General features: G+C 40.4%; 2 protein-coding genes and 1 long non-coding RNA gene across 8 annotated transcripts in view; all 3 read left to right on the top strand.

The window, feature by feature from the left end:
- Positions 1–1,279: 1,279 nt before the first annotated feature.
- Positions 1,280–24,752, top strand: LOC138982243 (galactocerebrosidase-like). The gene is made up of 18 exons (XM_070355481.1): positions 1,280–1,512; positions 1,705–1,770; positions 2,458–2,521; positions 3,878–3,966; positions 5,048–5,212; positions 5,983–6,021; positions 8,025–8,152; positions 10,711–10,828; positions 11,274–11,311; positions 14,846–14,970; positions 15,281–15,420; positions 16,413–16,502; positions 17,960–18,049; positions 19,263–19,404; positions 19,804–19,981; positions 20,974–21,143; positions 21,846–21,922; positions 22,394–24,752. Exons 1-18 carry the CDS (start codon positions 1,363–1,365, stop codon positions 22,622–22,624), a joined length of 2,100 nt encoding a protein of 699 aa, XP_070211582.1. The 5' UTR covers positions 1,280–1,362; the 3' UTR covers positions 22,625–24,752.
- Positions 11,508–13,309, top strand: LOC138982245 (uncharacterized). The gene is made up of 3 exons (XR_011460816.1): positions 11,508–11,890; positions 12,555–12,674; positions 13,014–13,309. It is a non-coding gene; the product is annotated as an uncharacterized lncRNA (long non-coding RNA).
- A 2,863-nt stretch (positions 24,753–27,615) lies between the features above and the next one.
- The window catches only part of LOC138982239 (galactocerebrosidase-like), a 48,088-nt gene continuing 47,740 nt past the window's right edge, over positions 27,616–27,963 (top strand). For 4 of the 6 annotated variants that reach the window (XM_070355476.1, XM_070355477.1, XM_070355478.1 and 1 more), the window contains exon 1: positions 27,617–27,899. In XM_070355476.1, coding sequence (XP_070211577.1) covers positions 27,750–27,899 — 150 coding nt within the window. In that variant the 5' untranslated portion in view covers positions 27,617–27,749. Of the gene's footprint in view, positions 27,900–27,963 lie in introns of all 6 variants that reach the window. The other 2 variants (XM_070355474.1, XM_070355475.1) reach the window with 1 other exon arrangement.

Here is a 27,963-nt window from a genome sequence, read left to right as displayed (position 1 = left end):
AATAAATCGCCTTCATATTTTTCAAATCCAAGGACTCAAGAGTTCCGTCTGTCCGACAAGGGCGGATCAATTCACTTTGGAGGGGGGGGGGGGGTGTGGGTTACAAAATGACTGCGAAGACAAGTTGAAGGCGCCTAAGCCTCTAGGGGGGTCCGGGGGCATGCTCCCCCGGAAACATTTTTATCCAAAGAAGCAAAATAGAGCTATCTGGTGCATCCTGAGCCAATAAATTACCACTTTTTTTGGGGGGTGGGGGGGGGTTACGTAACCCCCCCCCCCCCCCCCCCAGATCCGCCCTTGGACTCCGATGAGCGTCTACGCTTACGTCATGAGTGACTGCGCACTTAATCAAAGTAAGTTCCATAATGTTCTTTATCCTTCCATTCGATTCCAGTGGTATCTAGCGATCTCCACAACACTTTGCAAATAAGAAAGGGAACAAATCCTTGCGCCTTTCTTTTTATCAGGTTGCACTGTGCCGTTTGGTTAGTCTCAGCTCTTAAAAACAATTGGTGTTAAGAATCAAATGTTTCTTTAACTTTTCTGTTTCACTGGCATATGTTGCAGGACACTCACCGGTCACTATTTCCATGGAAAGGCCAGAATGTCAGTTACAAGACTTGGTGCATCAAAAGAGAGTTGTTTTAATATTTGTTTTGATCATAAGGAGTTATCTGCTTCAGCTGAATCTGAACCACACAATCATTTTTTTCTGATTGATCCCAGGCTTGTTTCGGTTTCTGCCTCTCTACGAAAATGCAATAGTAACTCAACTATTTTTCTCTATTTTGGCGGGGGGGGGGGGGGGGGGGGGGTCTCATTTATTTTCTTATATTACATTGTATTTATAACCAAACTTTCCTTTTTGTGACGAAGCCGTTTCTCACAATCTATGTCCTGATTATGACGCCTACGAGCAAATACCATGTTCACACATGTAGCAGAAACACAAGATGAAGACTATCGCATTGGCTACCCACTCCGAGTGTCTCATTGTGATTAGCAGACGAATATTTGGCATCACGTGACAGTAACAAGATCACATACCCGTGTGACTTGAAATAATAGGCCGTGAAAAGTAGGATATGCGCCGAAAAGGCTGCGATCTGCTGGTCGATGTAAATGCGTGATGTATTGTGTAAAAAAATTCCATCTCACACGGCATAAATAGATCCCTGCGCCTTGAGTCCGAGTCTGGAGATAGCGCGCGATATAAGACTTCATAATAAAAACAAGATCACATGACTTCAGGTAAGTCCCGCAACTCGAGTCACATGACTTGTTAGCACTAGCAGACGCATTCAAAGTGGATGGGAGTGCCAACAAGCTGACCAGATATTTGATTAGTTCTCTGGAGAAGTTATGTGGCAAACAGCTGTACCCCTGGCCTTTATGGCTGCACTAACTTCTGCCTTGGCTGTTGGACCGTGGAGAGCAACAACTTACGATTTTGACGATTCCAATGGTCTTGGTCGACAGTTTGATGGCATTGGAGGCCTCAGTGCAGGAGCTGTGTGTTCATTTTTTGATTTTACTTTTCTTACTGTATTTTCAATTCAATAGGAGCAATTAATTGTTCAACATTACCTGTAGGTTTATGTTGAACCTTAACGTTGATCGTGTGTGTTTGTGCTGAGTTTTGTTTGTTTTGGGGAGGGGGCGTTCTATCTACACATGTACGATTTATTTTCGCATTGATTTCAGTCTTCCAAGCTGTTGGTGAATTATCCAGAGAAGGAGAGGAGTGAGATACTGGACTACCTATTCAAGGTTTGAGAAACAAATAGAGACATGAAGGAAGTTTATGTAGCTGTTACTGCAGTTAGCAGTGTACGTTGTTTCCGGATTGAGAAGATATATTTGGCTAAGCTGTACCTGGACTGAAAATATTTTTATAATAATGGTCTAAATGTACTAACTATGAAACAAATGTTCAGTCAGAAGAGTAACTGCATGTACTATGACATAATTATTGGACAGCCGATCAGCCATGGGTCAGAACAATGTGTCAAATCAAAAAAGTATGTGACAATTACCGGAGACCGATCGAGGCCTGAGAACAATTATTGCTGAGTTAGGATGAAAAAAATGGAAATGTTATTGGTCTTGTGCCTCTCTGAAAGCCTCTGTGGTTTTATGTTATGACATAATTATATATGCAAGACTTATTTCATTTATTAGTATTGTAGGGTGTTTTGTTGGCTTTTTTGTTTTGTTTTTACAATGTACATGAGAAGATAATTTTTGTGCATACTAGTGTCTGCTTCCTTAGTTTTTCCTAATAAAACAGAAGAAACTACACTCCTGAGTTTAATATAAAAAAATTATCAGTCTTTCTTTTGGGCTTTTCTCTTGAATTTAATCATACAAAAAGTGAACCAGATAAGTTTTCATGGTTGTAACGTTGTTGTTGTCTTATTTCCAGCCAAATGTTGATGTTTTGTTTCCTTTTTCCAGCCAAATTTTGGTGCATCGCTTCAGATCTTGAAAGTGGAGATTGGAGGGGATTCTCAAAGTACAGGTGGGATAATGTTAAAGGCACACACCTTCTCGTGTAAACAAGCTCACCATCTCAGATGTGGCCAGGCTTTCACATGGAATAAGACCATCCCTCCACGTGATCACATACCAAAACTGAACAGCCTTGATCAGTGCTCTCTGCGCAGAGTGGGAATTTGTATGAATTAATTCGGTAAAAAACCATACTATAGTTGCTTTTTCAGAAATTAACTCGTCAAAAAATTCCAACTCACCACAGCAAGCAGTCAGGGTGTTCATTTTTGGTATGTGACCAAGTGAAAGCCTAGCTAGATTTAAGTTGTTGAGTCTGTTTTTGTTTTGTTTCAAGGAGTATCCCTTTCAGAAAGACAAATTGTTTGATACTATATATTTCATTCAAAATATTGATCGTTTTTCATCATTAAGGGTCTTCATCGTGTCTGATTAGTAGATACATGTACACGTATAGCAGGGATCGCGTTTACGCACGATTTTTGCGTATTTGACGCATTTTAAAAGTCGCTGACGCGTTTTTTTCGCCGCGCCGCGTAAGCCATACGCAAAAATATTGTAACTTTTTCTTGTCTTCACGCAGCGCTTTTGCTCTGACTTAATAATCACCCGATCCTGAAACTGACTATAGGGCTCGAGAAGTGACGACACACATGAAATCTGCGCGTCAAAACTAAAGTCCGTTTCTTTTTGCATCGAAGTATCGCAAACGAACGTAACGAGGGTATTACCAGATAATGTCTTGTCGGATAATGAAACAGACATTAGCTGCTCTCCCATCTCGCGCTTCCAAAAGGCGGAAAGTGTGTCTAGTCGTATTAGAGCGGGAAACAAACTCGCAAGGCCCGAAGGTTGGAGACAGCAGGGGTGTTATTCGACAGGCGTGCGCGGAGTTCGACAGGAAAACTCGCCGTATTTAGGTAAGGAGTGTCTTTAAGTCTTTCGTGGGTGTTTTGTTTGTGTCTGTACGTGTTTTCGTAGTACGCAAAAATATTGGTCCGTGACGCGTTTTTTTCGTTTCGTTGCGTATGACTTACGCGTTTTTTAAAAAGCTAGCGCGATCCCTGGTATAGATATGTAATCAACTGTGAGGGGCAGAGAACAGACAAGACAAATTAAGATACTCTGACCCTTTTCTGGCTGCCATGTAGAATTAAGTGATGTAAATAATTTTTCACCTGTTATTGAAACCAAAGCAAATTCCTACTAACCCTTAGCCTTTGAGTAAACAGATAAACGCTAAAGCCTATCTTGACACTTGTATGAATGAAATTCTATACATCTGTGTGTGTGCGTGTGTGTGTGTGTGTGTGTGTGTGTGTGTGTGTGTGTGTGTGTGTGTGTGTGTGTGTGTGTGAGAATACAGATGGAACGGAAGCGTCTCACATGCACAACATCTGGGACGAGAACTATCATCGTGGCTATGAGTGGTGGCTTATGGTGGAGGCAAAACAGGTGACATATATACAGACTAATTTGTTTGTGTGTGCATGTGTCTGTCAGAGTGAGTGTTTGTATGCTTATTCCAGTCACTGAGTGTGAGGGTGTGCATAGTAATTTCAGATGTATTAACTAGCATTTGTAAACGCTACTAGTTGACCTGTAGGGTTTGATCCTTATTTTTTTTATCTCAAGATGGCAATAAGAATGTACTCACGATATACAAAAATGAACAGATATAATTATACAAAGAAGGGCCGGTTTAAGCCTCCTGATCTTTGTCAACGACAACACAAAAAATAGAAAAGGCTGCATGAGTAAAAGTAGAAAGGAGAATTGACTGGGAGAGAGATAAAACATATTTTTTGTATACTCTGACCTTGATACAACTATTCAAGTGCACATCTTTCTTTTTTTTAATGAACATTATGTGCCGATAGGCTATCAGTACAAGTAGGTTATATGTGCACGGGATTTTAAGAGGGTTGAAGTGTAAATGAGCTTTATTTGGCGCATACAACAACGAGGTCATAGGGCTTCCAAGGTAATTCAGAACACAATTATGTCACTCGGCAACATGTTTTGGCATTTGTTTTATTTTCCTGCTAAACTTCAAAGCAATGAATGCCAAATGCATCTTTGTACTTTTCAGCCTCCAGACAGGTGCTTCAGGCCTACAGCATATGTTCAACTCTCAGTGTAGATGTGGGTGTACAGGAGGCCATTGTTTACAAAATACAGCTTGAACAAATTCTCTGTGCTCTCAGTTAGGCCAAGCAAAAAAAATATGTTGGTTTAGGTAAACACGACCGACCTGATTTTTTCCCGCCAACCCTAACACTTTTTTTTCAATTCTAAAAAAAAAAAAAAAGTTGGCACATTTTGCGAACCATACCGAGACTAAGGGAAGTAACCTCCTTTAAATTCAACTAAATTTATTTTTTTTAAAATAGTTTTTTTTAAAAAAGGCCGATTTATCGACCCTATCCTTTTTGGTCATGTTACCCTAAACCAACATATATTTTTGTTTGGCCTTATGACAAAAAAGTTTTTATTTACCATCATCAACTTGGACATTTTGTGTTAACCACTGCAGAGAAACCCCAACATCAAGCTGTACGGTCTTCCATGGGGATTCCCGGCCTGGATTGGGGACGGTGCAACGAATCCCTACCAGAACCCTGAAGTGACTGCAGACTATGTTGTCCGGTGGATCAGCGGTGCCAAAACTGTCTATGGTCTCAAAATAGATCTTATTGGGGTGAGTGCGCAATTAGCCTCTGTTCTGTTGAATGTGTCAACAACAACAAAATCCAAAAACAAGTAGACTGCCAACCTTCCAAAATTCAGAATAAAAAAACAAGAAAGGTATGTTGTTGGAACGTTTAATTATTGACAAAACAAAACGTTACGTTCAAAGATATATTGACCCAGCGGTCTTTTACTAAGTGCACAGACAAACACTTATCTTGACAAAATGTTCAGCGGCTTGCAGTGAAGACACAAGCGAATCAATATCAATAAGATATATATATATATCTGTGAACGTAACGTTTTGTTTTGTCAATAATTAAACGTTCCAACAACATACCGTTCTCGTTTTTTTTTTATCTTGAATGTGTGTTTGAGTGTTTTCTAGAAAGAGGGTTGAGAATCTGAATTTGAAGACTTCTATTGTCTTTTGTAAGTTGGTGTGGTTGTGTGTGTGTGATCGCCTGCTTATTTGTGTGTGTTCAGTGACAATGTTTGTGTCTGCTGTCTAGACTGCTTACAAGGTGAAAGTAATACATGTAGTTGTTTTTGTTGTTTTTATAATGCTTTTTTTTATCGGACAATTGAATTTTGGGTCAAGTCCAAGGAAACAACAACAATTTAAAAAATTGTTAGAACAAATATTTTCTCAACACAATGTCTACTTTGTTTTACTGCATATTGTCTGTGACTTTTTTTGGCATAGTTTAATTTTGATTAGTTTGTTTCTTTCTTTATTTTGTTTTAACCACTTCATAACTTCAATCTTTTGTGTTACAGATATGGAATGAGCGGCCATATAACATCACTTACATCAAGGTCTGGGACAGGAACAAGAAATTGTTACCCTCTCTCTCTCTGTTCTCTTTCTCTCTCTCTCTCACTCGATCTCTCTCTGTTTGTTTGTTCGTTCATGGGCTGAAACTCCCACGGCTTTTACGTGTATGACCGTTTTTACCCCGCCATTTAGGCAGCCATACGCCGCTTTCGAAGGAAGCATGCTGGGTATTTTCGTGTTTCTATAACCCACCGAACTCTGACATGGATTACAGGATCTTTTTCGTGCGCACTTGGTCTTGTGCTTGCGTGTACACACGGGGGTGTTCGGACACCGTGGAGTCTGCACACAAAGAAATAAATCTCTCGCCGAACGTGGGGACGAACTCACGCTGACAGCGGCCAACTGGATACAAATCCAGTGCGCTACCGACTGAGCTACATCCCCGCCCCGATCTCTCTCTCTCTCACTCTCTTTCTCTCTCTCTGTGAATGAAAGTATCATTTGCCAGTAGATGAGATTGAAAGATGTAGAGTGGCATTTATAAGTTCAATAGGACAGTGGTAGCTGTAATGAGTAGACAGACTTTGGACAAGCCAAAGCATTGGTTGTGTATTGAAAGGTCTTCTGTCATCAGAAGGCCTCAGTCATTACAAAATAAGCTTTGCATGGGAATAAATTTAGATACACTTGTGCTTTTTAGTCTCTCATCAGAGGAATTAATTAACAGTGTGGGAACAGCTGTATCTTTAAAAATAATGCAGAAAATGAAAATAGTAAAATTTTGCCTGCATGTGTAATGTATGTGCTCCTGAACCAACTGTTTCTACTTCTGTTTGCTGGCACTATGTACTGGGGCAGTTGATGTTAAGGTAAATTACAACAGAACCCTTAATAATGACCCCTCTCGTTAAAGATGCAGTGCAGGTCACAGTATTGCTGAAGACACTTTGTTTTGCAGATTATGATATAAACAGTCAAAAGCTTTACACAACTAAACTTTATGCGGTTTGTTTGTTCGCATCTCCCGCCAAAATGTAATAAACATTCCCCGTGATCACGTTCTGGGCCTGAAGGCTGTGTGCAGTATGCCAAATTGGACCCAAATACCATCTTTTACAATTTTCGTACCTAATCAAACACAATGTCTCGACTTTAATGGTAAAGTATTCTCACTCTCGCTAATAGAGACTAATAGACTTCCATGTTGGCTTTTGACGTAATTAGTTCACGTGCAGGACAGCTCCGTGCACCTTGAAGTGTCAAGGACAGTTACTTTAATAAAACCCTCATGATTATGACCGAGCTCTTTTTGATATTTTTGATATCTACTCTTTGTCTCACTACTTCTTCCTTCTGTTCCTTAAGTTCTTATTTTGTATGAAACGTACTCGCCCACATGGACCAGGGGCCCGGTAGCTCAGTTGGTAGAGCACTGGACTTGTGATCGAAAGGTCGCAGGTTCGAATTCGGGCCGGGACGGACACGGGTCAACTTTATGTGCAGACCCAGAGACGGAAGCCATGTCCCACCCCCGTGTCATCACAATGGCACGTAAAAGACCTTGGTCATTCTGCCATAAGTGCAGGTGGCTGAATACACCTAAACACGCAGACACCTGGGTAGCGCGACTCCGTTGCTGCTAGCTTTCCACTGGGAGGAAGCGACCCGAATTTCCCAGCGATGGGACAATAAAGTAATGAAAATGAAAAAAAAGATGAAAAAGAAATATAAACGTTTTGAATTTGCTTACTTTGGAATCAGTTTCGTTTTGTTTTATTTCTTCCCAGGTGTCTCAACCAAGAATCTTAATGCATGTAGATGTACTTGTACGGAAGTATCACAAGTAATGAATGTAATCCCCTGCAACGTTGACAGTTGACTCTTTCATAAAATATTTCTTGTACAAATTGATATCTTTGAAATGTCTAAATGCGATAAGAATTTACATTTTTGCATTTTCCTTAGTCAAAGTCAGTGCACGTTTATTTCCTTTCCATTTTTGCATGCAGTCTATATTTCTTTTCTCATACCTACTTGGCAGACTCTCAGATTTATGTTAGACCAAAGGGGATTCTCCAATGTGAGAATCGTAGTGGCTGATGGGAAATGGAACATTGCGGCTGACATCTTGAAAGATCCAGGCCTGGCCATCGCTGTAGATTTCATTGGGTAATTTCATCAGTTTTGATAATCGATGCTTGCTTTTGCCAGTTCTCACCCGTATGTATATTGCACAAACAAGCATGATTTGCTAGTCCCTTCTATTCAGCTGCTGTAGTATTGTCATTCTTGTGGTTTTGCCCTTTTTCAAGGGGTATTTGGGTTTGTTTTGCTTCTTACCACCTTTTGTCTTTCTTTCTTTCTTTAATTTTAGTCACCAAACCTACTGTCTGAAAGTGTTGTGTGTTGTTTTTCCTGGAAAACTCAAGCTTCTAGCACAAAGCCAGTGTTTGCCTGCCATGCATAAAGGAATGTTTTGCAGCATTGGAGCATTTCCCTGCCTCCGGTTATTTTGCTTACCTTCCTTGAATAAGCATCCATCTCTTACCACTTTTTCCCAAGCAGCAATTCTGCTTGATAACTTATGCTTGCCTTGTATGGTTTTCAAGAGGATACAAACCCTGGGGTACAGAATATTTCCATATCGATGCATTATTTATTTAACCCCTTGGCTGCCTTAGGACGGGTATACCCGTCATGCGTTTGTGCAGCCGCAGCACCTTAGGACGGGTAAACCCGTCTTCTCCATTCAGGAATTTTCCAGAAATGCTACGTCACTGCTATCACACAAATAGCAGCCAATGGCTTGGTAGGATACCTCATTCTCATGAATAAACATAAATGGTGACGCGGTTTTGCGTCTGAAGGCTATTTTCGGCCTTGGCGGGCAGGAAAGGGGAGAGAAAGCTCGACTCGTCAAAATGGCTAACGGTGACAGTCGACCGGGCCCTAGTAGGAAAAAACAAAGACGGACTGACGCTACAGGCGGTGCAAATGATTATGGATACTGACAGGGGAAGGGGGAGATCTTCTTTCGGACGATTCGTTGGAAACAGGTAGATGACAGTGATTATGATCCTTTCTTGGAGCAAGCAAAACAGCCACCTGTGTTTGATCCACAGGCACCGGAAGATGCGCCGGACTGATTTTTCAAAAGTTCATATTTAAACATCATTATAAGCCAAACTAATTATTATTTCCATGTTTAGACACTACAAACAGATTCTTGTTTCAATTTCCTTTAAAAATAACATAGGTTTTACTTACCTACCTACTGCCAGTTTGGAGCTAGAATTTTTTGTGAATTATTACACCCCGAACTCCAAAATTCCCTGGCAATCAGGAATGCACATAAGTAAGTTTTGATTGGCAGCGAAAGGGTTAATTAATGTGATGAGATAGACAAACTATTATTATCATTGTAACAGCTATGAACTCTTCGGCAAAATTGATTTCCATGTTCACGGTTCTTTTGGTTTGTTTCTCAATACATGTACATGTATTTGAAAGCAGTTGTTTTGGCTCGCCTCGCGCCCCCTAATTGGCGTAGAGGCGCGTCCCCCGGGTGGTGGATGGGGGAGCCTTCTCTACTAACTTCTGAGAGAAGGTCGCATCACTCTCGATGCCGTGAACCTAATTAGGATCTTTTTCTTGTTTCTTCTCTATTTCTGCCTCCCCAAAGTCCTTTTACTTTCCTTTTCTCACCCATAAAATTCTTCACTTATTACCCTTGTTAAGTGGTTCTTGTATAGAATATAGTCGTGTTTGTAAAGATTTTAGTCAAGCAGTATGTAAGAAATGTTTAGTCCTTTGTACTGGAAACTTGCATTCTCCCAGTAAGGTCATATATTGTACTACGTTGCAAGCCCCTGGAGCAATTTTTTTATTTATAGTGCTTTTGTGAACAAGAAACAATTAACAAGTGGCTCTATTCCATCTCCCCCCTTTCCCCTATCCCATCTCCCCCCTTTCCCCTATCCCATCTCCCCCCTTTCCCTCGTCGCGATATAACCTTCGTGGTTGAAAACGACGTTAAACACCAAATAAAGAAAGAAAGATGTTTTGGCTCGCGTAAACTTTTTTATTTTTTTTTATTTTTTTTACAAAATATAGTACATCTGTTTGCATGGTGCATATAGGATTGTTTCTTAATATTTGCAGGTGTTGAGTTGTGTTTGTGCCCCCCGTGGGTTAGGGGGAGTCCCATATTGGTTGGGACGAGAAAGAATTTACCCGATGCTCCCCAGCATGTCGTAAAAGGCGACTAACGGATTCTGTTTCTCCTTTTACCCTTGTTAAGTGTTTCTTGTATAGAATATAGTCAATGTTTGTAAAGATTTTAGTCAAGCAGTATGTAAGAAATGTTAAGTCCTTTGTACTGGAAACTTGCATTCTCCCAGTAAGGTCATATATTGTACTACGTTGCAAGCCCCTGGAGCAAATTTTTGATTAGTGCTTTTGTGAACAATAAACAATTGACAAGTGGCTCTATCCCATCTCCCCCCTTCCCCCGTCGCGATATAACCTTCGTGGTTGAAAACGACGTAAAACACCAAATAAAGAAAGAAAGTTGTGTTTGTTTTTTGTTTTGTTGTTATTACGCAACATGCACTGTCCTGAGTTGCTTTCAAATTGATTTGGCAGTCCTTGTATGAAATAGATGTGTTGAAATGTACCCCCTCCGCCCCCTATGCTGCCTATAATAGAGCTGATTGAATGTTGTGCAGATGCCATTATCCAGGTAGCGTGACCACTGATGACGCTTTGAAGACGGGCAAACAGCTGTGGTCGTCTGAGGACTTTAGCACTTACAACAATGAAACTGGTGGAGGATGCTGGGCCAGGGTAGGTCATGTGATACATATCGCTCTCTCACTCAAGATATCTCAGGTGCTCTATTTCTCTATTTCTGTCTTTGCCTCTCCCACTCTCTCTCTCTCTCTGCCTCTCCCATGATCTCTCTCTCCCTCTCTCTCTCTCTCTCTCTCTCTCTCTCTCTCTCTCTCTCTCTCTCTTTTTTGCACCTCCCCTTGCCTGTATTGTGTGGGGTTTTTTTTATACGCATTTTACATCTCCACACTTCTCCCTTGTTTAGGGCGACTGTCCATAATTCTGTCTGATTGTCTATCTGACTGTACGTGTTTGTGTTCATCAAACTGTGGTCGAACAAGTCAAAGATGTCATTCTTCATTCTGTCTAAGCTTGTTAGTATTACTATTAGTTCATTTCTCCCTCTAACATTTCTCCACTGATTTTATGAACTAATTTTTGTGTGCTTTTGATATTTCAGATTTTGAACAGGAACTATGCTCTTGGCCACATGACTTCGTAAGTATTATTTAAATGGTACATTTGCTAGGAGTTACTTTGCTGTTCCTTTCAACTCTTATACAGTGGAACCCCCCTTTTAAGACCCCCCCCCCTACCCCCATTTTAAGACTTCCTCCATTTTAAGACCCTGTTTTCTGGTTGATGAAAACTAGTGGGGCTCCTATGTTGCAGAATCACTCAACAATTAATCACATCTTGTGACAAACATCACACTTCGTGATATTGTTCCTTATGATGTTTTAAATGATTTCAGATACAGAGCCACTTCAGAAATTGATTTTTGTGTTTATAATAATGAATAAAAGGCTGCACCTACAGCAGACGATTTTCATACCAAAAGCCATCAGCAGTAAATATTTCCAACTCAGCAAATGTAAACTTCAATTATTAACAATGCACCAGAAGTTGTCTGGTGATAATATATACATGAAATAAATATTTTCATGGGTACTTTTGTGTTCTGTCATTTAGTTTTATATTTTTTTTAGAAAAGTATATATCCGCAGCTAGAAAATTCAAGATGGCGGCCTCCGTACCAATGCGTGTTTTGATTGAGCGAAAACAACGTTTGTGAGGGTAAGTTTTTAAGATTACCCTTTCATTCACCAATTTCACGTCATTATAATCTTTATTTGTCCCCTTCGGCTCTGTTTTTGATCGGCTGAAGCGATGAAATGCTGCACACTTTCAAATCTTGCTGAAACTGGATTGTGATAGATCTAGATCTATCTGTTGATTGAATGAAAGGAAACCATGCTCGCCACCCACATGATTTTGGACAAGTTAAAAGAACTTTGAATAAAAGGCAAGGAGACAGAGATTGTTCAAGGCATGATAATTAGTCCTGCCTATTATAAAGGACTTGACTTTCCATAAGTTTCTAAAAAAACTGAGGGGGGAGGGGGAGTGACTTAGCGGAGTGAGTAGGCCACAGTGACATGTACTAACTAGTAGGAGGGCCAGCTTGGAGAAAAAAAACCATTCCCCAGGTCTCTACGGTCTTGTGATCCATTCCCCATGTCTCTACGGTCTTGTGATCAAACTTTCAAAGATGATAGCTAAAAGACAAGAGTATGCAATAAACTTATGTGCTAATGAAATGAGTGGTTTTGAAAAAAGTGGTACCTCTCTCTGAGTCTGAGTCTCAACACTGTTACGATTTTGGTGTGTTACTTTTTTTTTCTCAACCTTTTACTTAATTTAGGTTGACCGTGTATTGATGTGCATTTTATTTTAACAGAATATACAACTGAGGGTTACACCACATGCGGGTTCCTGAGAACAAGAGTGCTGCGTGAATACATTATGAGCAATTCTGCCGGTGCCACACAAACGAGCTGATTTCACCATTACTATCAAGGTTGGTACCTAATACCTCCAGAGTAGCTGAACAGTTTGCATCTTTTTTTTTGATAATTAACAAGTATGCACACATATACGTAAGCTACCTCTGTGAAGTTGGTGGGTTTACCATACCCTCACAAGGGTCAACATTCTGTAAGCGACTGTTAGAATTCTAATGAATGTAGCGGCCAGCAAGATTTAAGAATCAGTTGGGTAACTGTATTGTATTGACCTTAAATAGTAAAAATTATACAAATAGTTAAAATACAATTTTTGCATTTTATCTTTTGTGTGAAGACTTTGGCTAACTCTCTGAGATAGTAAACATTATTCAAATAAAATTGTCACTTTTCAGCTTTTCTATGAAGGGTACCCCAGGTGGATTTCCTACACCATGGATTTGGAGGAGGCCAGACATCTAAGACAGTCTGCTTCTCATCCCAGCTGATTTCAGTTTTCTGCTTATGAAGTGTGCATCGCTATGGAAAAGGATTCAGCCATTTTTTGCTCACCACATTGCCAAAGCCATTGGCCCCGAGAAGTCACCCTGCCTGCCCATGTTTCACAGTTTTACAGACTGTGATACTGTGTTGTTCTTCGGTGGTATTGGGGGCTTGACAAGTATGGCATGCATTAGTAGACATCACACAATCTTTCCTCGGGTTGTCTGCTCTTCTTTGAGAGCTAAGTACTACTGACAGGTCAGTTCAAGAGCATTTTGTGGTACTTCTGCAGGACAAAACCAAACTTCCTGGGTGTGAACAGTGCTAGAAGGTACCTCTTCAGTCAAAAGCGCTGCCAAATTCCCCAAAACACCCTTACAAGTAACGTGCTGTTGCAGGACATGAGTTTGAGAAGAGCAATCTACCAATTAGACTACGTCAGTAAATATACAATCAGGCAAACAACCCAACACCAATTGTGGGGCTGGCAGTCCAAGGCTGGAAAGTGGGAGTTATTTTGGACGAGCCTTCAAGAGGTATCCAGCATGTGCCGAGAACGCATGAAGTGTGGAAGTGCTGTTCAACAAAACGCTGCAAAGAAGAACTGAAGAGCTCTGCTCTCTGCAGCTGTGCTTGCATGCCTGTGAAAATCAGCAAATTAAACTGTGTAAAAATATTATTGCACCCATTTTCGTACCCCAACTCAAACATTCATTCCCTTATCATTTTATTCAAACTTTTTATGCCAGTAAAGGCTCTCACAAATGGCACATCTTTCAGATAAAAGAAGATTTAGTTACAGGGGTCACATGACCGTCGCCAAATAAGGGTACCCTTAACGTGGCAAAGGGGATGTGATCACAACTTTAGGTACCCATTAAAAAGTCCAAAAAAATTCATGAGGCACAACATCTATCCAGAACAGGATGAATACTTTTTAGTGTTATGTCATTATTATACCTTTCATTTTTATCAATTTGATTTTTGGGGTACCCTTATTTAGGCGGCGGTCACATAACCCATGTAAAGTCAATCTTTTATATTAAAAGAGTTCCAGATAGCCACGTTGTGTGCCCTTAATAGCATAGACAAATGGAATAAAATGGCACAGGAATAAATGTTTTCGTTTTGGTACGAACATTTGTGCGATAGTTTTTTGTTGGCACAGGTTAGGTAAGCCAACGATTCTTCAACCCTGCCACCCACGCCGTCCAACCAATCGCTGCACCATTGATCATGTATACATGTATTGTTATGTTTTAACAATTGTTTCTGTTAGTTTCTATTGCAAGAGAATGACTTGTAGCATCAAATACGCCTGAATACCTTTTTCACAGGCGGCCATTTTGATTTTTTTTTAAAAACTACTGATTTTTAAATTTTTCTCGGTTCCTCTGTGTCAGGTTTTGTTAAGCACATAAAACCATACATTTATACCAAATTTGGTGTTTGTCACATGAAATGAAATATGCCTAACATACCCAACCATTTTTACTGGCGGCCATTTTGAATTTTGTTAAAAAAACAACCGATTTTTTAATTTTTCGCGGTGGCTCTGTATCAGGTTTTGTTAAGCACATAAAACTGTACATGTATGCCAAATTTGGTGTTTGTCACAAGAAATGATTGATTTTGCAACATAGGAGCTCCACTAAACGTAGCATGGATTGCTAGGTTAGCAGTTAGATGTTTGTGATGGACAGTTCCAACCTAAGTGGAGAAATGAAAGAAAGCATGTGTGCAGAACAATCTCATGGAGCCTGATTGCCAGCTGGTACAATCCTCTGCCGTTTTTCCGTGACGGTCTGATGACTGCTGTGGAGCCATGGAGCGGACACTACAGTGTGGACACACCTATCTGGTTGTCTGGTCAGTATATATGTGTTGGTCAGTTTCAATGCTATACAGGGGGGGGAGGGGGGGGGCTATCTCTTTCTCTGTTTTGGCTCTTCTCCACAACCAGTTTGCAATAGGCCTCTTTAAAGAGATCAATCAACAATCACCAGGTTTCTGATGGCAGAGTTTGAGTTTGAATAATGACTGTTAGGGAATTAAAAATAACTGTGCCCCACATCAACCTCTGGAGAAAAAAACCGACCATCTATTCATATAAGGTAACCTCTTCATTGACTCTGATTTCCATTAATTATTGACCTGATGTGTTGTGTTCTATCAACAGCCCACACCACCCAGTTCACACAAGTGGGGTGGAAATACCTGGAGCATGGAGCTGGGGTGGGTATGCTGAAGGGTGGGGGGAGCTACGTGGCTCTGGTCAGTCCTGACAAGAAAGATCTCACCATCATTGTGGAGACTATGGTGAGTGGAGTCCTAGCTCAGTCATCCTGTGAGTAACAAGAAGGAAGCATGGATCATCTGTCTGTATGACTGTCCGTCCATCCTTCTTTGTCTCTGATGCTGTGTCTGTTTATATTGGTATACATATGTCTGTTTCTCTGTATGTAGCTGTATATGTGTCAGGCATGGGAATTGTCCGCCAAACGGCGGATTTCCGCCGAAATTTTTTTTTGTTCCGCCGAAAATGCAAAAGTGTCCGCCAAAAAAATAAAGGGAGGAGGCACACAAAAAAAGCACCGGTTACTTTGGCCTTTGCGCAAAAGCCCGCGAAAACTTTCCGTACTTTGTTCACGCACTGCTACCGCCCGCCTCAGTTATTGAACTTTTATGTCTTGAAAGTAAACCAGATTGCACAGATTGTGTTACAAGTTACATTTTCCTGTTTGTCTCAAGAAGATCAATTTTTTTACAAATTTAAACCATATAATACATGTATATATTTTTTTCTTCAAAAAAGCAAAAATTGGTACATTTTTGTACTAAAAAATCTGATTCTAAAAACAGAATTTAATGGCAAACTTGGAGCTCAGATGACACCAGATTGCACCATCTGGGTTCTTTGGAGAAATTTTTTTTCCGGGGGGGCATGCCCCCGGACCCCCCTAGTAAGGCTAGGCGCTTCGCGCCGTCGACTTGACGCTTCGCGCCGTCGACTTGACGCTTCGCGTCTTCAGTTATAAATTTTCCGCCTTTTATACAATTTTCAATTCCCATGCCTGACGTGTGTCTTTTGTGCAAGACTTGTTGATATAAACCATATTCAGACATGAATATAATAGGTATGTTCTAGTCCTTCTCACCTGCAGTTTCTTGTTCCATATCTCATAGTCAGACAGTTTCGGGGCAAGATATTTGATTTTTAGGGTCAGAAGTGACAACATAGTCTGATTCTATGACACGTCTGTATAAATTCTATGATGTCTTTAACTCAAACTTTGCATGCTGCTTTTCAGAGTCATAACCATTCGCTATGTGTGAGGCCGCGTCTGCCCGAGTATGATGTGGTGCCACAGACCATGAACATCCACCTAAAAGGATCATTTGTGAGTCGGCTTTCTTCCACAGATAAACTGTGACATTTTGCTACACAACATTTGACCACATCCAGTGTTACCTGCGACGAAAGAACACCCTTGATGAAGCCAAAAGTGTCCTTACATTGCAGGTGGTCTTTCGTAACAGGTATATTCTGGTCAGGATTATAGATAAAGGGACAACAGAAGGCGTCCTTTATTGGGAAAGTCCTAGCTCTCCTCAGAGGGGTCTCACATTGCAGGTACTGCTGAACTTATAGTCATCAGTTAACTTGATAGTGCAGTATGGTACATGCACAAACATAACAAATGAGGGTTGAAGTTAACATCCTTGCTGGTTTTTGACTCACGTAAGTGTAGCCTATGCGATGGTAAACTCTGTCTGTCTGTGCGTGTGTGTGTGTGTGTGTGTGATAGAAACTTTAACATTTGAAGACGTCACATTATGGCGAAGGAATTACTGAAAGTCTCGGTCATTGTTATTTTGAGCGGGCCGAGACTAGTTGGCAGTCGTGTCCCTGTAAGTAGGCTACACATGCAGACAGACAGATCTAGATCTAGTGTCTCGCTTTCTTGCACAGTGTCACCTATGCTTACTGTGTCAGGCATGGGAATTGTCCGCCAAACGACGGATTTCCGCCGAATTTGTTTTTTTGTTCCGCCGAAAATGCAAAAGTGTCCGCCGAAAAAATAAAGGGGGGAGGCACACAAAAAAAAGCACCGGTTACTTTGGCCTTTGCGCAAAAGCCCGCGAAAACTTTCCGTACTTTGTTCACGCACTGCTACCGCCCGCCTCAGTTACTTGAACTTGTATGTTTGAAAGTAAACCAGATTGCACAGATTGTGTTACAAGTTACATGTTCCTGTTTGTCTCAGATCAATTTTTTAACAAATTTAAACCATATAATACATGTATATATTTTTTTCTTCAAAAAAGCAAAAATTGGTACATTTTTGTACTAAAAACTCTGATTCTAAGAACAGAATTTAATGGCAAACTTGGAGCTCAGATGACACCAGATTGCACCATCTGGGTTCTTTGGAGAAAAAAATTTCCGGGGGGGCATGCCCCCGGACCCCCCTAGTAAGGCTAGGCGCTTCGCGCCGTCGACATGACGCTTCGCGTCTTCAGTTATAAATTTTCCGCCTTTTTTACAATTTTCAATTCCCATGCCTGTGTGTGTGTGTGTGTGTGTGTGACGGAGTGATTGAGTTTGTGTTACTGTTTGTCGATTTCTTACGTGAGCCTTGAAGGCTTTGCCCTTGTTATCAAAGAAGTCATGATAAAGCCAAGTGAACAAAGCACGTGTCCAGGATTTATCAAGACAATTAAGTTAATTATTACTCTTCCGTCAGTGTCTCAGTCTACATGACCATTTACCAAAATGTTTGTTGCAGTTCAATATGAATTTGCTTTCTCTACTTGTTTGGTAGTGAGAGAATGTTCTGAACTTTACTTTTTTCAGGGAAATATCAAACAGCTGAACATATGGTACAGCAAACTTGGTTTTGATGGAGAAACATCAATCATGTTTCAAAAAAAGGAGGCTTTACAGGTAGATGTACAGTACTTGTCTTTTATTTGTCAGTGTCTGTTCAGCCTTTTCATAATTTTTGTGTATATTTGTTTTGTTATGACGTGAGATGTTGGTATGCACATGGAGCATGATAGTTTATGACTCTTATTCACACATTTTATTTAATAGAAAATAAACAGATCTTTTAAGTTAAAAAAATAGCAGTGGGCTGGAAGATTTTTCAAAATAGCTTTTTTTCTTCTTTTTTACATTTAGTCAAGTTTGGTTTTTTGCTTAAGGTCAGTTCTTGTAAAGGACCAACTCATAACTCATTTATTGGTACAGTGAAACCTCTCTTTAAGACTCTCCATTTGAAGACCCCGTCTGTTTTAAGGTCTTATTTCCCAACATTTTCTCCCATAAAGTCTGTAAATGTTACCTTTATTTTAAGACTCCCTCCATTATAAGACCTAATTTTATCAGGATTTTGTTTAGGTCTTGAAAGAGAGGTGTATCTGTCATTTGTTGACCGGGCTATCTCGTCTTGCCTTCATTCTGTCATTTGTTGACCGGGCTATCTCGTCTTGCCTTCATTCTGTCATTTGTTGACCGGGCTATCTCGTCTTGCCTTCATTCTGTCATTTGTTGACCGGGCTATCTCGTTTTGCCTTCATTCTGTTATTTGTTGACCGGGCTATCTCGTCTTGCCTTCAGTCTGTCATTTGTTGACCGGGCTATCTCGTCTTGCCTTCATTCTGTCATTTGTTGACCGGGCTATCTCGTCTTGCCTTCATTCTGTCATTTGTTGACCGGGCTATCTCGTCTTGCCTTCATTCTGCCATTTGTTGACCGGGCTATCTCGTCTTGCCTTCATTCTGTCATTTGTTGACCGGGCTTTCTACTACGTTCTTACCAGTTCCATTTTAGTGGCGGGAAACGCCCGGGCTATAGGGGATAGCACACAAACCGGGCTATACCACATAGAGGTATAAGCTTGATGGTATAAAGTTTTTTACTGAGTTATTAGCATGGTATGCAAAGTTAAATGGAACTGGTAAGTACTTGTAGAAAGAGAGATTAATAAAAAATCTCTACAATCTCGTCTTGCCTTCATTCTGTCATTTGTTGACCGGGCTATCTCGTCTTGCCTTCATTCTGTCATTTGTTCACCGGGCTATCTCGTCTTGCCTTCATTCTGTCATTTGTTCACCGGGCTATCTCGTCTTGCCTTCATTCTGCCTGTGCTTTGCAGCTTACAAACGGGATGGGTTCAGTGTCACTGGGAGCGGATGAGGTGTATACCTTGACCACAGTGACCACTGGGCAGAAAGGACAGGGTGATCTCCTGCCTCCGTCAAAGCCCTTCCCACTGCCCTACACAGATAACTTTGAAAGTAAGTAAGGCTAATTTTAGGTTTTGTACATTTTATCCCAAAGATTCAAACAAACGATTTGTTGACTGGTAGGATGATAATGATCTGATGATGATGATGATCATCATCATCATCATCATCATAACCACCCTTAAAACTTGTGGGGCCACTTTGTATAGATAAGGCATCTGTCCTCCAAATTAGAATACATATTCGATTGTTTTCAATCGCTCTGCCATATAGGCAGTCTTACATGCTCTGTCTTCAGAGAAGTTGACTGGTAATGGTATGACCTGTGCAATGTTGCTTTCAACCCTAACCCTAATCCTATTTTATTATACTTACTGATCAGCAGTCATGTTTTTGTTTCCAATGTTTTGCTTATAAAACTTTTTTCTTCTACCTCTTGGGAACACACAGGCTATGCAATCTCAGAAGAACCATATAATCTGGCGCCACAGACTGGCTCCTTTGAGGTTGTGGCTGGTGATGCTGGGCATGGCAAAGTGATGCGTCAGACAGTTGTGCTACCCCCTGTAGCCTGGTGCAAAGCCGATGCCATGAACAAATCCATAGGCATGATTGGAAACTTTAGCTGGTACGAAAATGTCAGATTAATACTGTCAGTTGCTGTCTTTCTCATTCTGTATCTGTTTCTAACTGTGTGTGTGTGTGTGTGTGTGTGTGTGTGTGTGTGTGTGTGTGTGTGTGTGTGTGTGTGTGTGTGTGTGTGTGTGTGTGTCTCTCTCTCTCTCTCTCTCTCTCTCTCTCTCTCCTTGTCGTTCTCTCTCTCTCTCTCTCTCTCTCTCCTCTCTCTCTCTCTCTGTAATGTAAAAAATGTAGGGCTGGATGTAAAAAAGCAATATTCTTGCTTATCTATTACCCTCGGTAATAAAGATTTTGTCTTGTCTTGTCTCTCTCTCTCTCTCTCTCTCTCTCTCTCTCTCTCTCTCTCTCTCTCTCTCTCTCTCTCTCTCTCTCTCTCTCTCTCTCTCTCTCTCTCTCTCACTCTCTCGTTTGCTTCCTCCCTTTCTTAATTTCTCCCTCCCTCCCTTTGACCCACCTTTGCTGGATGTGTATCACACCCCTTGTAATGTTTATATGTGTATGTTTTTATATGTGTGTTGTTGACATTTACACTTAATTCTAGTTGTTGCCTCAAAGTTTGCATTAAAAATTCTGTTTTCATTAATTTCTGCATATGAAATGAAAAATAAAGTTAATTGTTCAGGTAGGCAGCCTCATAATAATGACTTGCAAGAAGGATAGCTTCATACAAAAATACAATATGTGTGGACTCGTGTATCAATACATATATATATCCATCCATGTACAGTGGAACCCCCCTTTTAAGACCCCCCTTTTAAGACTTTACTTTTTCAGACTTTTTGTTCATAACATCTGTAAATTTACCTCCATTTTAAGACTCCCTCCTTTTTAAGACCTGATTTTCTCAGATTTTTGGAGATCTTAAAAGTGGGGTTCCTCTGTATCAATATATCCATCCATGTATCTGTACTCTCCACAAGTTGAGTTTGTGAAAATTGGAGGGGAGTAAAGTAAATCAAAATGACATGCATGTTCCACCAGGTCGGATATTTACGTGGAGGTTGAAGCACAGGTGGGCAAGATCAACACCGCAGATAGTGTCTTCATTGCCGCCAGAGTCCAGAACGGGGGATGTCGGTCTCAGTTGGCCAGGGGAATATTTTTCTTCGTCTCCCCTCTACTGCAACAATATACCCTCTCTTATGATATAGGTAAGGCACACTTCTTGGTTGGATTCTTTGAGCAAAATGATCTACAGTTCATTAGGAAATTAGAGAGACATAGCAGCGGTCGTGGGTAAGCGTCGGTGGTGGGTTTGTGCCGTCAGAATTTGGTCACACTAACAAAATCAAGTGCTGCACAAGGCTAATAAACAATTTTAGTGCAGTCCTGCACAGTTTTTGTCATAAGGATTTCATGGCTAGTATTTGCAATTTATTAATGTCAACTGGGAGAACTCCCTCGTAACTTCGATTTTCACCGAAAGTCACTGTCTTCTTCAGAGAAAAAAATCAGGGCCCCCAAAAACATTTTCCTTGTAGACAATGATCGAGGAGCAGTCTTTGCGAATCCACTTCTAGGTTCCAGGCCATCAAATTGCCTTAAAAATCACTTCATTTTGTAAACAGTCAAGGGGCTTTGCTAGGTAAATCCAGCCAGTTTTCAGAGATTTTTGTCAATGGCTGAGAGAAATTTAAGTTTCACGCCATCACGGCAAAGCCATTAGGGGCACATGAGACGAGGTAACCCTGGCTTTGTATGAAAACTTTCAATGGCTGAGAGAAATTTAAGTTTCACGCCATCACGGCAAAGCCATTAGGGGCACATGAGACGGGGTAACCCTGGCTTTGTATGAAAACTGTCCATGGCAGTTCTCCTACCTGTCAATAATCTGTTTTACCTGTTGATTTCAGCTGGTACTCAGCTACTAGCTTCTGGTGGAGCCCCTACAGCAGCGCTTGGTTGGAACAATATTTCACTCCTTGTGTCTGTAAGACAGCTGTTTCTACTTTGCCTGTGTTTACATATTATTGGTTGTTTTTACGACAGAACGGTCCTTTTTGGGATCCTAAAAATGTCCTCAGTGGGTTATAGAATGGGCAATACACTGCTGGCAAGGCTTATGAAATGTAAATTGTGGACGCTTTCAATCTTTCACAATTTGAGAGACCCCCATGTAATGAATTGGTTTTTTTTAAAGAGTATAAATCATCACAGTCAGTTAAGTTATATTTTGTATGGTATGTGCAGTTTGTTTTCTGATCAAACTGTGCTACGATAGTATTTTGATAGTGGAAACACATTGTCATTGACTGTCATTTAATTCCGCTTTGGCCTCATAAATTGTTTAAGCATTAATTAAGGGGCGAAAAAGTCAGGTTCATTGTCATCTTGTCAGATTAGTAGACTTTTGTGTCACTGCTGTGATGAAATATGGTAATTTTATTTTTCTAATCCTCAGGGCACCCAAGTTCGAGGACAAGTGAACGGAAAGGAACTGTTTTTACTACAAGCTCCAAATAGCACCCACAATGGCTTTGTTGCCATTGGCACTGATGGTTATGGTCTTGCTGATTTTGACAACTTCATGATCAGCACAGCACATGATGGGCTGCACATTATGAACAAGAAAGCAAAAAATAGGAAAGGCAGGGCAGAAGATGTGCTTTATTTTGAGCGGGAAAATCACTGAAAGGGTTGTATGGGCTACTGGATAAATTGCACAAGCTTATTTGTGTCTGTTATGAGTTCATACCATTTAAGTTTTCATTCACTTCTTTGTTGTTTTTTTTACCAAGTACTCATGTGCACCATTTTCCTTTTCTTAGCATGTATATATATACATACATAGCTGTATTTAACATTTGTGCCATATTCAAAACCTTAGTATTTGACTGGACATTCTGCCATGATAAATTCAACCACTTTGTTGACTTTCGGTAAATAATTATTTACACTGTTTTGCTTATTTACCATGTATGTATACCGCTGTATTAAATGTTATTGTAACAAGATTATTGTAAAGTTAAATGTGACATTGTGCAATAATAATTTCATAATCTCTTTCAACATTCCTACTCATTCACAACTGATTTAGCTTATTTTTGAGAGTTTGTGGGTCTTGCTAGGCTCATTATTTACATAAATACTTTTTATCAGTTTAAACTGCTGAAACTTCTGTGTCTGCTGACTGTGCACTCCTGAAACACAACTCACAGTTCTTATGATAGCTTTTGCACTTCGATAAAGATGATTAGAGAATTGCATTTTTTTTAAACTACACTTATAATTGTAAGACACTACAATGTACATGCTCAGATGTCAAATCATGTTGTTTTTGTGTATCTAGCATGCAGCAGTTCTCTTTGCATCCTAATGTAACCGTGTGCCGAAACACTACGATCACCTCGGGAAGCGAAGTGCAATCAAACAGGATTGAAAATGTTAGGGCTAATTTCTTAGCCCTATAAAAACTGTTATGCAAACCCGAAGGTTTCCATGAACATACGGACAATCGGAAACCACCAGACCCCATCACAAACAGAATTCTACAATCCCCGGGTGTTGACTTTTAAAGGCCAACAACTCGGGTGCAGAGTCTGCTGTGAAAGGAGCGGTAGCCTCCCCTGTCACACTAAAAGCACTTTTTATTAATACAGTGAAACCCCCATTTTCAGACCTTCAAAAATCTGAGGCAATCACGTCTTAAAAAGGAGGGAGTCTTAAAGTTAATACAAATGGAAGTACATTTACAGAGGTAATGAGCAAAAAGTCTGAAAAGGCAAGGTCTTAAAGGGTCGGTTGGGGGTATTGGGAGGTCTTTAAAAGAGTTCCACTGCATGAGAATTGGGGTACGAGAGTCAGTGGAATAGAAGGAATACATTTGCATGTACATGTATATGTAGTAAAATTTTTTGCATTTTTGACTCACATGCGAAGCAAAAGTGAGTCTATGTACTCACCCGAGTCGTCCGTCCGTCCGTCCGGCCGTCCGGAAAACTTTAACGTTGGATATTTCTTGGACACTATTCAGTCTATCAGTACCAAATTTGGCAAGAGGGTGTATGATGACAAGGCCCCAAAAAACATATATAGCATCTTGACCTTGCTTCAAGGTCAAGGTCGCAGGGGCCATAAATGTTGTCTAAAAAACAGCTATTTTTCACATTTTTCCCATTTTCTCTGAAGTTTTTGAGATTGAATATCTCACCTATATATGATATATAGGGCAAAGTAAGCCCCATCTTTTGATTCCAGTTTGGTTTACCTTGCTTCAAGGTCAAGGTCACAGGAGCTCTTCAAAGTTGGATTGTATACATATTTTGAAGTGACCTTGACCCTGAACTATGGAAGATAACTGTTTCAAACTTAAAAATTATGTGGGGCACATGTTATGCTTTCATCATGAGACACATTTGGTCACATATGATCAAGGTCAAGGTCACTTTGACCCTTATGAAATGTGACCAAAATAAGGTAGTGAACCACTAAAAGTGACCATATCTCATGGTAGAAAGAGCCAATAAGCACCATTGTACTTCCTATGTCTTGAATTAACAGCTTTGTGTTGCATGACCTTGGATGACCTTGACCTTGGGTCAAGGTCACATGTATTTTGGTAGGAAAAATGTGTAAAGCAGTTCTTAGTGTATGATGTCATTGCTAGGTTTAGTTATTTGCAAGTCATGTCAAGGTCAAGCATGTGAGTCGTATGGGCCTTGCCCTTCTTGTTGTTTCTTTATTAAAATCTGTGATAAAATGTTCATGTAGCCTGTGATTGTTTATGATTTGATTAGAGAAAATAAATGTGAATAATTGAATCATGTTTGAGTCATGAGCATAATGACATGGTTGTATGCACATGCAGGTGTGTGTATGTTTGTGTGTGTGTGAAATATTCAGCCAGGTAGAATCAGCTATCAAAAAGAACTCTTGAAATCCCAAAGAGGCCCAGGTACGGCTGGGAAGTTTGGTGAAATTCTCAGTGTCAATGTTTAGTGCACGTTGTAAGTGGATGGAATTGACCACCACTGTGTGCAAATGTATACAAAAAGACCAGTACGCACATTAAAAATCCTGAGTTTTCATACAAAAATAAAGACTTCAAAACACGCAGATACCTATCGCGCTTGCACCCTCTTATAGGCAGCGTTGTGATGCCCACATGGCAGGGTAAGAACAGTGTTGCATGCAAAACTCCCACCATAAGGTGAACCTGAGTGTATTAAGCTCAGGAACGGAGGAGAAGAAGAACTCTCCAAATTCTGTCTGACTTACTACAATATTTGGAAATAATGTCCACCGTAACAGGAACTATAATAATAGTGGACGTGATTGGTTAATGCGCTAACCGTGTCTGAAGGCCTTTGAATCAACAAAGGGGGGTGATCATGCTCAAACAGTAGTTTCTTGTGTGTGTTCATAGTATTCAGATAGCGGCAGTCATGTTGGAATCATACTCTCCAAAGAGACGGCAAAGCGCTTATATTCTCACGGACTTGTATACATGTTGATCCGTGCTTATTCCCATTGGAAGGGTACCTATAAAGGGCGAAAAGACAACTAAAGACAGCTAAAGACGGCTAAAGACAAATAAAGACGGCCAAAGCCAGCCAAAGCCAGCTAAAGACAACTTATGAATTATTTCAGAATTTGTGTGTAGCTATGTTTTCCCACCCCTCGATCGTTCTTATTCATTTATTTATTTTGTGTGTGTGAACTCAATAAAAAAAAGTCTTTTAAATTTGTCATTTTGTTGTTGATTTGAGTGAGTGAGTGATAGTTCACTCAAACCAGAAGGAAAGAAAAAAATGATGGTACAACTTTCAGTTTGGAGTGGAGTGCTCAGTCTGATGACACCTGTTCACTCAAACCAGAAGGAAAGAAAAACAAGTCGCGTAAGGCGAAAATACAACATTTAGTCAAGTAGCTGTCGAACCAGAGACTATAGAGTATACTCTACAGTCTCTGGTCGAACTCACAGAATGAAACTGAACGCAATGCAACGCAGCAAGACCGTATACTCGTAGCATCGTCAGTCCACCGCTTCTTCTTCTTCTTCTTTGTTCATGGGCTTAGACTCCCATGTTCACTCATGTTTTTAGCACGAGTGGATTTTTACGTGTATGACCGTTTTTACCCCGCCACTGCAGGCAGCATACGCCGATTTCGGGGGAGTCCACCGCTCATGGCAAAGGCAGTGAAATTGACAAGAAGAGCGGGGTAGTAGTTGCGCTGAGAAGGATAGCACGCTTTTCTGTACCTCTCTTCGTTTTAACTTTCTGAGCGTGTTTTCAATCCAAACATATCATATCTATATGTTTTTGGAATCAGGAACCGACAAGGAATAAGATGAAAGTGTTTTTAAATTGATTTCAAAAATTTAATTTTGATCATAATTTTTATATTTTTAATTTTCAGAGCTTGTTTTTAATCCAAATATAACATATGTATATGTTTTTGGAATCAGAAAATGATGGAGAATAAGATGAACGTAAATTTGGATCGTTTTATAAAAAAAAATTTTTTTTTTACAATTTTCAGATTTTTAATGACCAAAGTCATTAATTAATTTTTAAGCCACCAAGCTGAAATGCAATACCGAAGTCCGGGCTTCGTCGGAGATTACTTGACCAAAATTTCAAGCAATTTGGTTGAAAACAGAGCGTGTCAGTGCCGCCTCAACTTTCACGAAAAGCCGGATATGACGTCATCAAAGACATTTATCAAAAAAATGAAAAAAAGTCTGAGGATATTATACCCAGGAACTCTCATGTCAAATTTCATAAATATCGGTCCAGTAGTTTAGTCTGAATCGCTCTATACACACACACACACAGACAGACGGACAGACAGACAGACACACATACACCACGACCCTCGTCTCGATTCCCCCCTCTATGTTAAAACATTTAGTCAAAACTTGACTAAATGTAAAAAGCAGAGTGCTCAGTAACCACTGAGTACATCAGCCAACAAGTCCCAGCTTAGTAGGCATTCAGTTCAAATGACCAGCATGGCCAGCAGAAAGAAGAAAAGAGATGATAGAGGCGGGGAAGGAGAAGGAGAAGAAGTGGTCGATTTTGGTTCCCAATGCAGGAGGCCGGAGACAGGTAGCAGGAAACGACATCGGCGTGATCTGTCTGTTGATGATGAGATACTGGACATAAATTATAATGTTGCTTCAGTTGATATTGTTCGTCATCAAACTGCATCGCTATTATTTGAAACATTCTTAGACATTGTTTTTTATCATGTCTGTCGACTCTGAATTCGATTAAAAAAAAGCTTGTTTTAGTTGTCTTTAGCCGTCTTTAGTTGTCTTTAGCTGTCTTTAGCTGTCTTTAGCCGTCTTTAGTTGTCTTTAGCTGTCTTTAGCCGTCTTTAGTTGTCTTTAGCTGTCTTTAGTTGTCTTTTCGCCCTTTATAGGTACCGCATTGGAACCCCATGGTTTATGCAGGACACTCAAACACACACACCGTGCACACACACACACACACACACACACACACACATGACAGCAAAAACCATTTGAACAATTATATGTATTTAAGCCGTAGGTCTGTTCATTGTTCCTGTGTTCGTTGTACTAAACGAAGTCTGTTCTGCAGCAGACGCCAACAGCTGCCGTCGAGTATGTCACATGACAATGACAAAATATCACATGACTTCATCCAAGTTCGATAACTGATGTCAAGTCACATGACTTGGTAGCAGACGCTTTCGATGTGGAGACCATCCGACAATCTGACCAGAGTACATTTGAACAACTATCCATAACTTAGTCAGCAGTTGTCGTGTGTTTCTCCGAAGAAGTCATGCACCTAACTGCTGTATCTCTGGCCTTCGTGGCCGCTTTGTCGTCTGCTTTGGCTGTGGGACCGTGGAGGGCGACAACTTACGATTTTGACGATTCTTCAGGCCTGGGGAGGCAGTATGACGGCATTGGAGGCCTCAGCGGGGGAGGAGTACACATGCTTTTACTTTACTTGCCCCTTTACTTGTTGTAATGTACTGGAAAGTGTGGTTGTA

The sequence above is a fragment of the Littorina saxatilis genome, linkage group LG12 (genome assembly GCF_037325665.1).
Source record: "Littorina saxatilis isolate snail1 linkage group LG12, US_GU_Lsax_2.0, whole genome shotgun sequence".
In the NCBI taxonomy this organism is placed as follows: domain Eukaryota; kingdom Metazoa; phylum Mollusca; class Gastropoda; order Littorinimorpha; family Littorinidae; genus Littorina; species Littorina saxatilis.
This window is presented reverse-complemented; position numbering and strand designations above follow the sequence as displayed.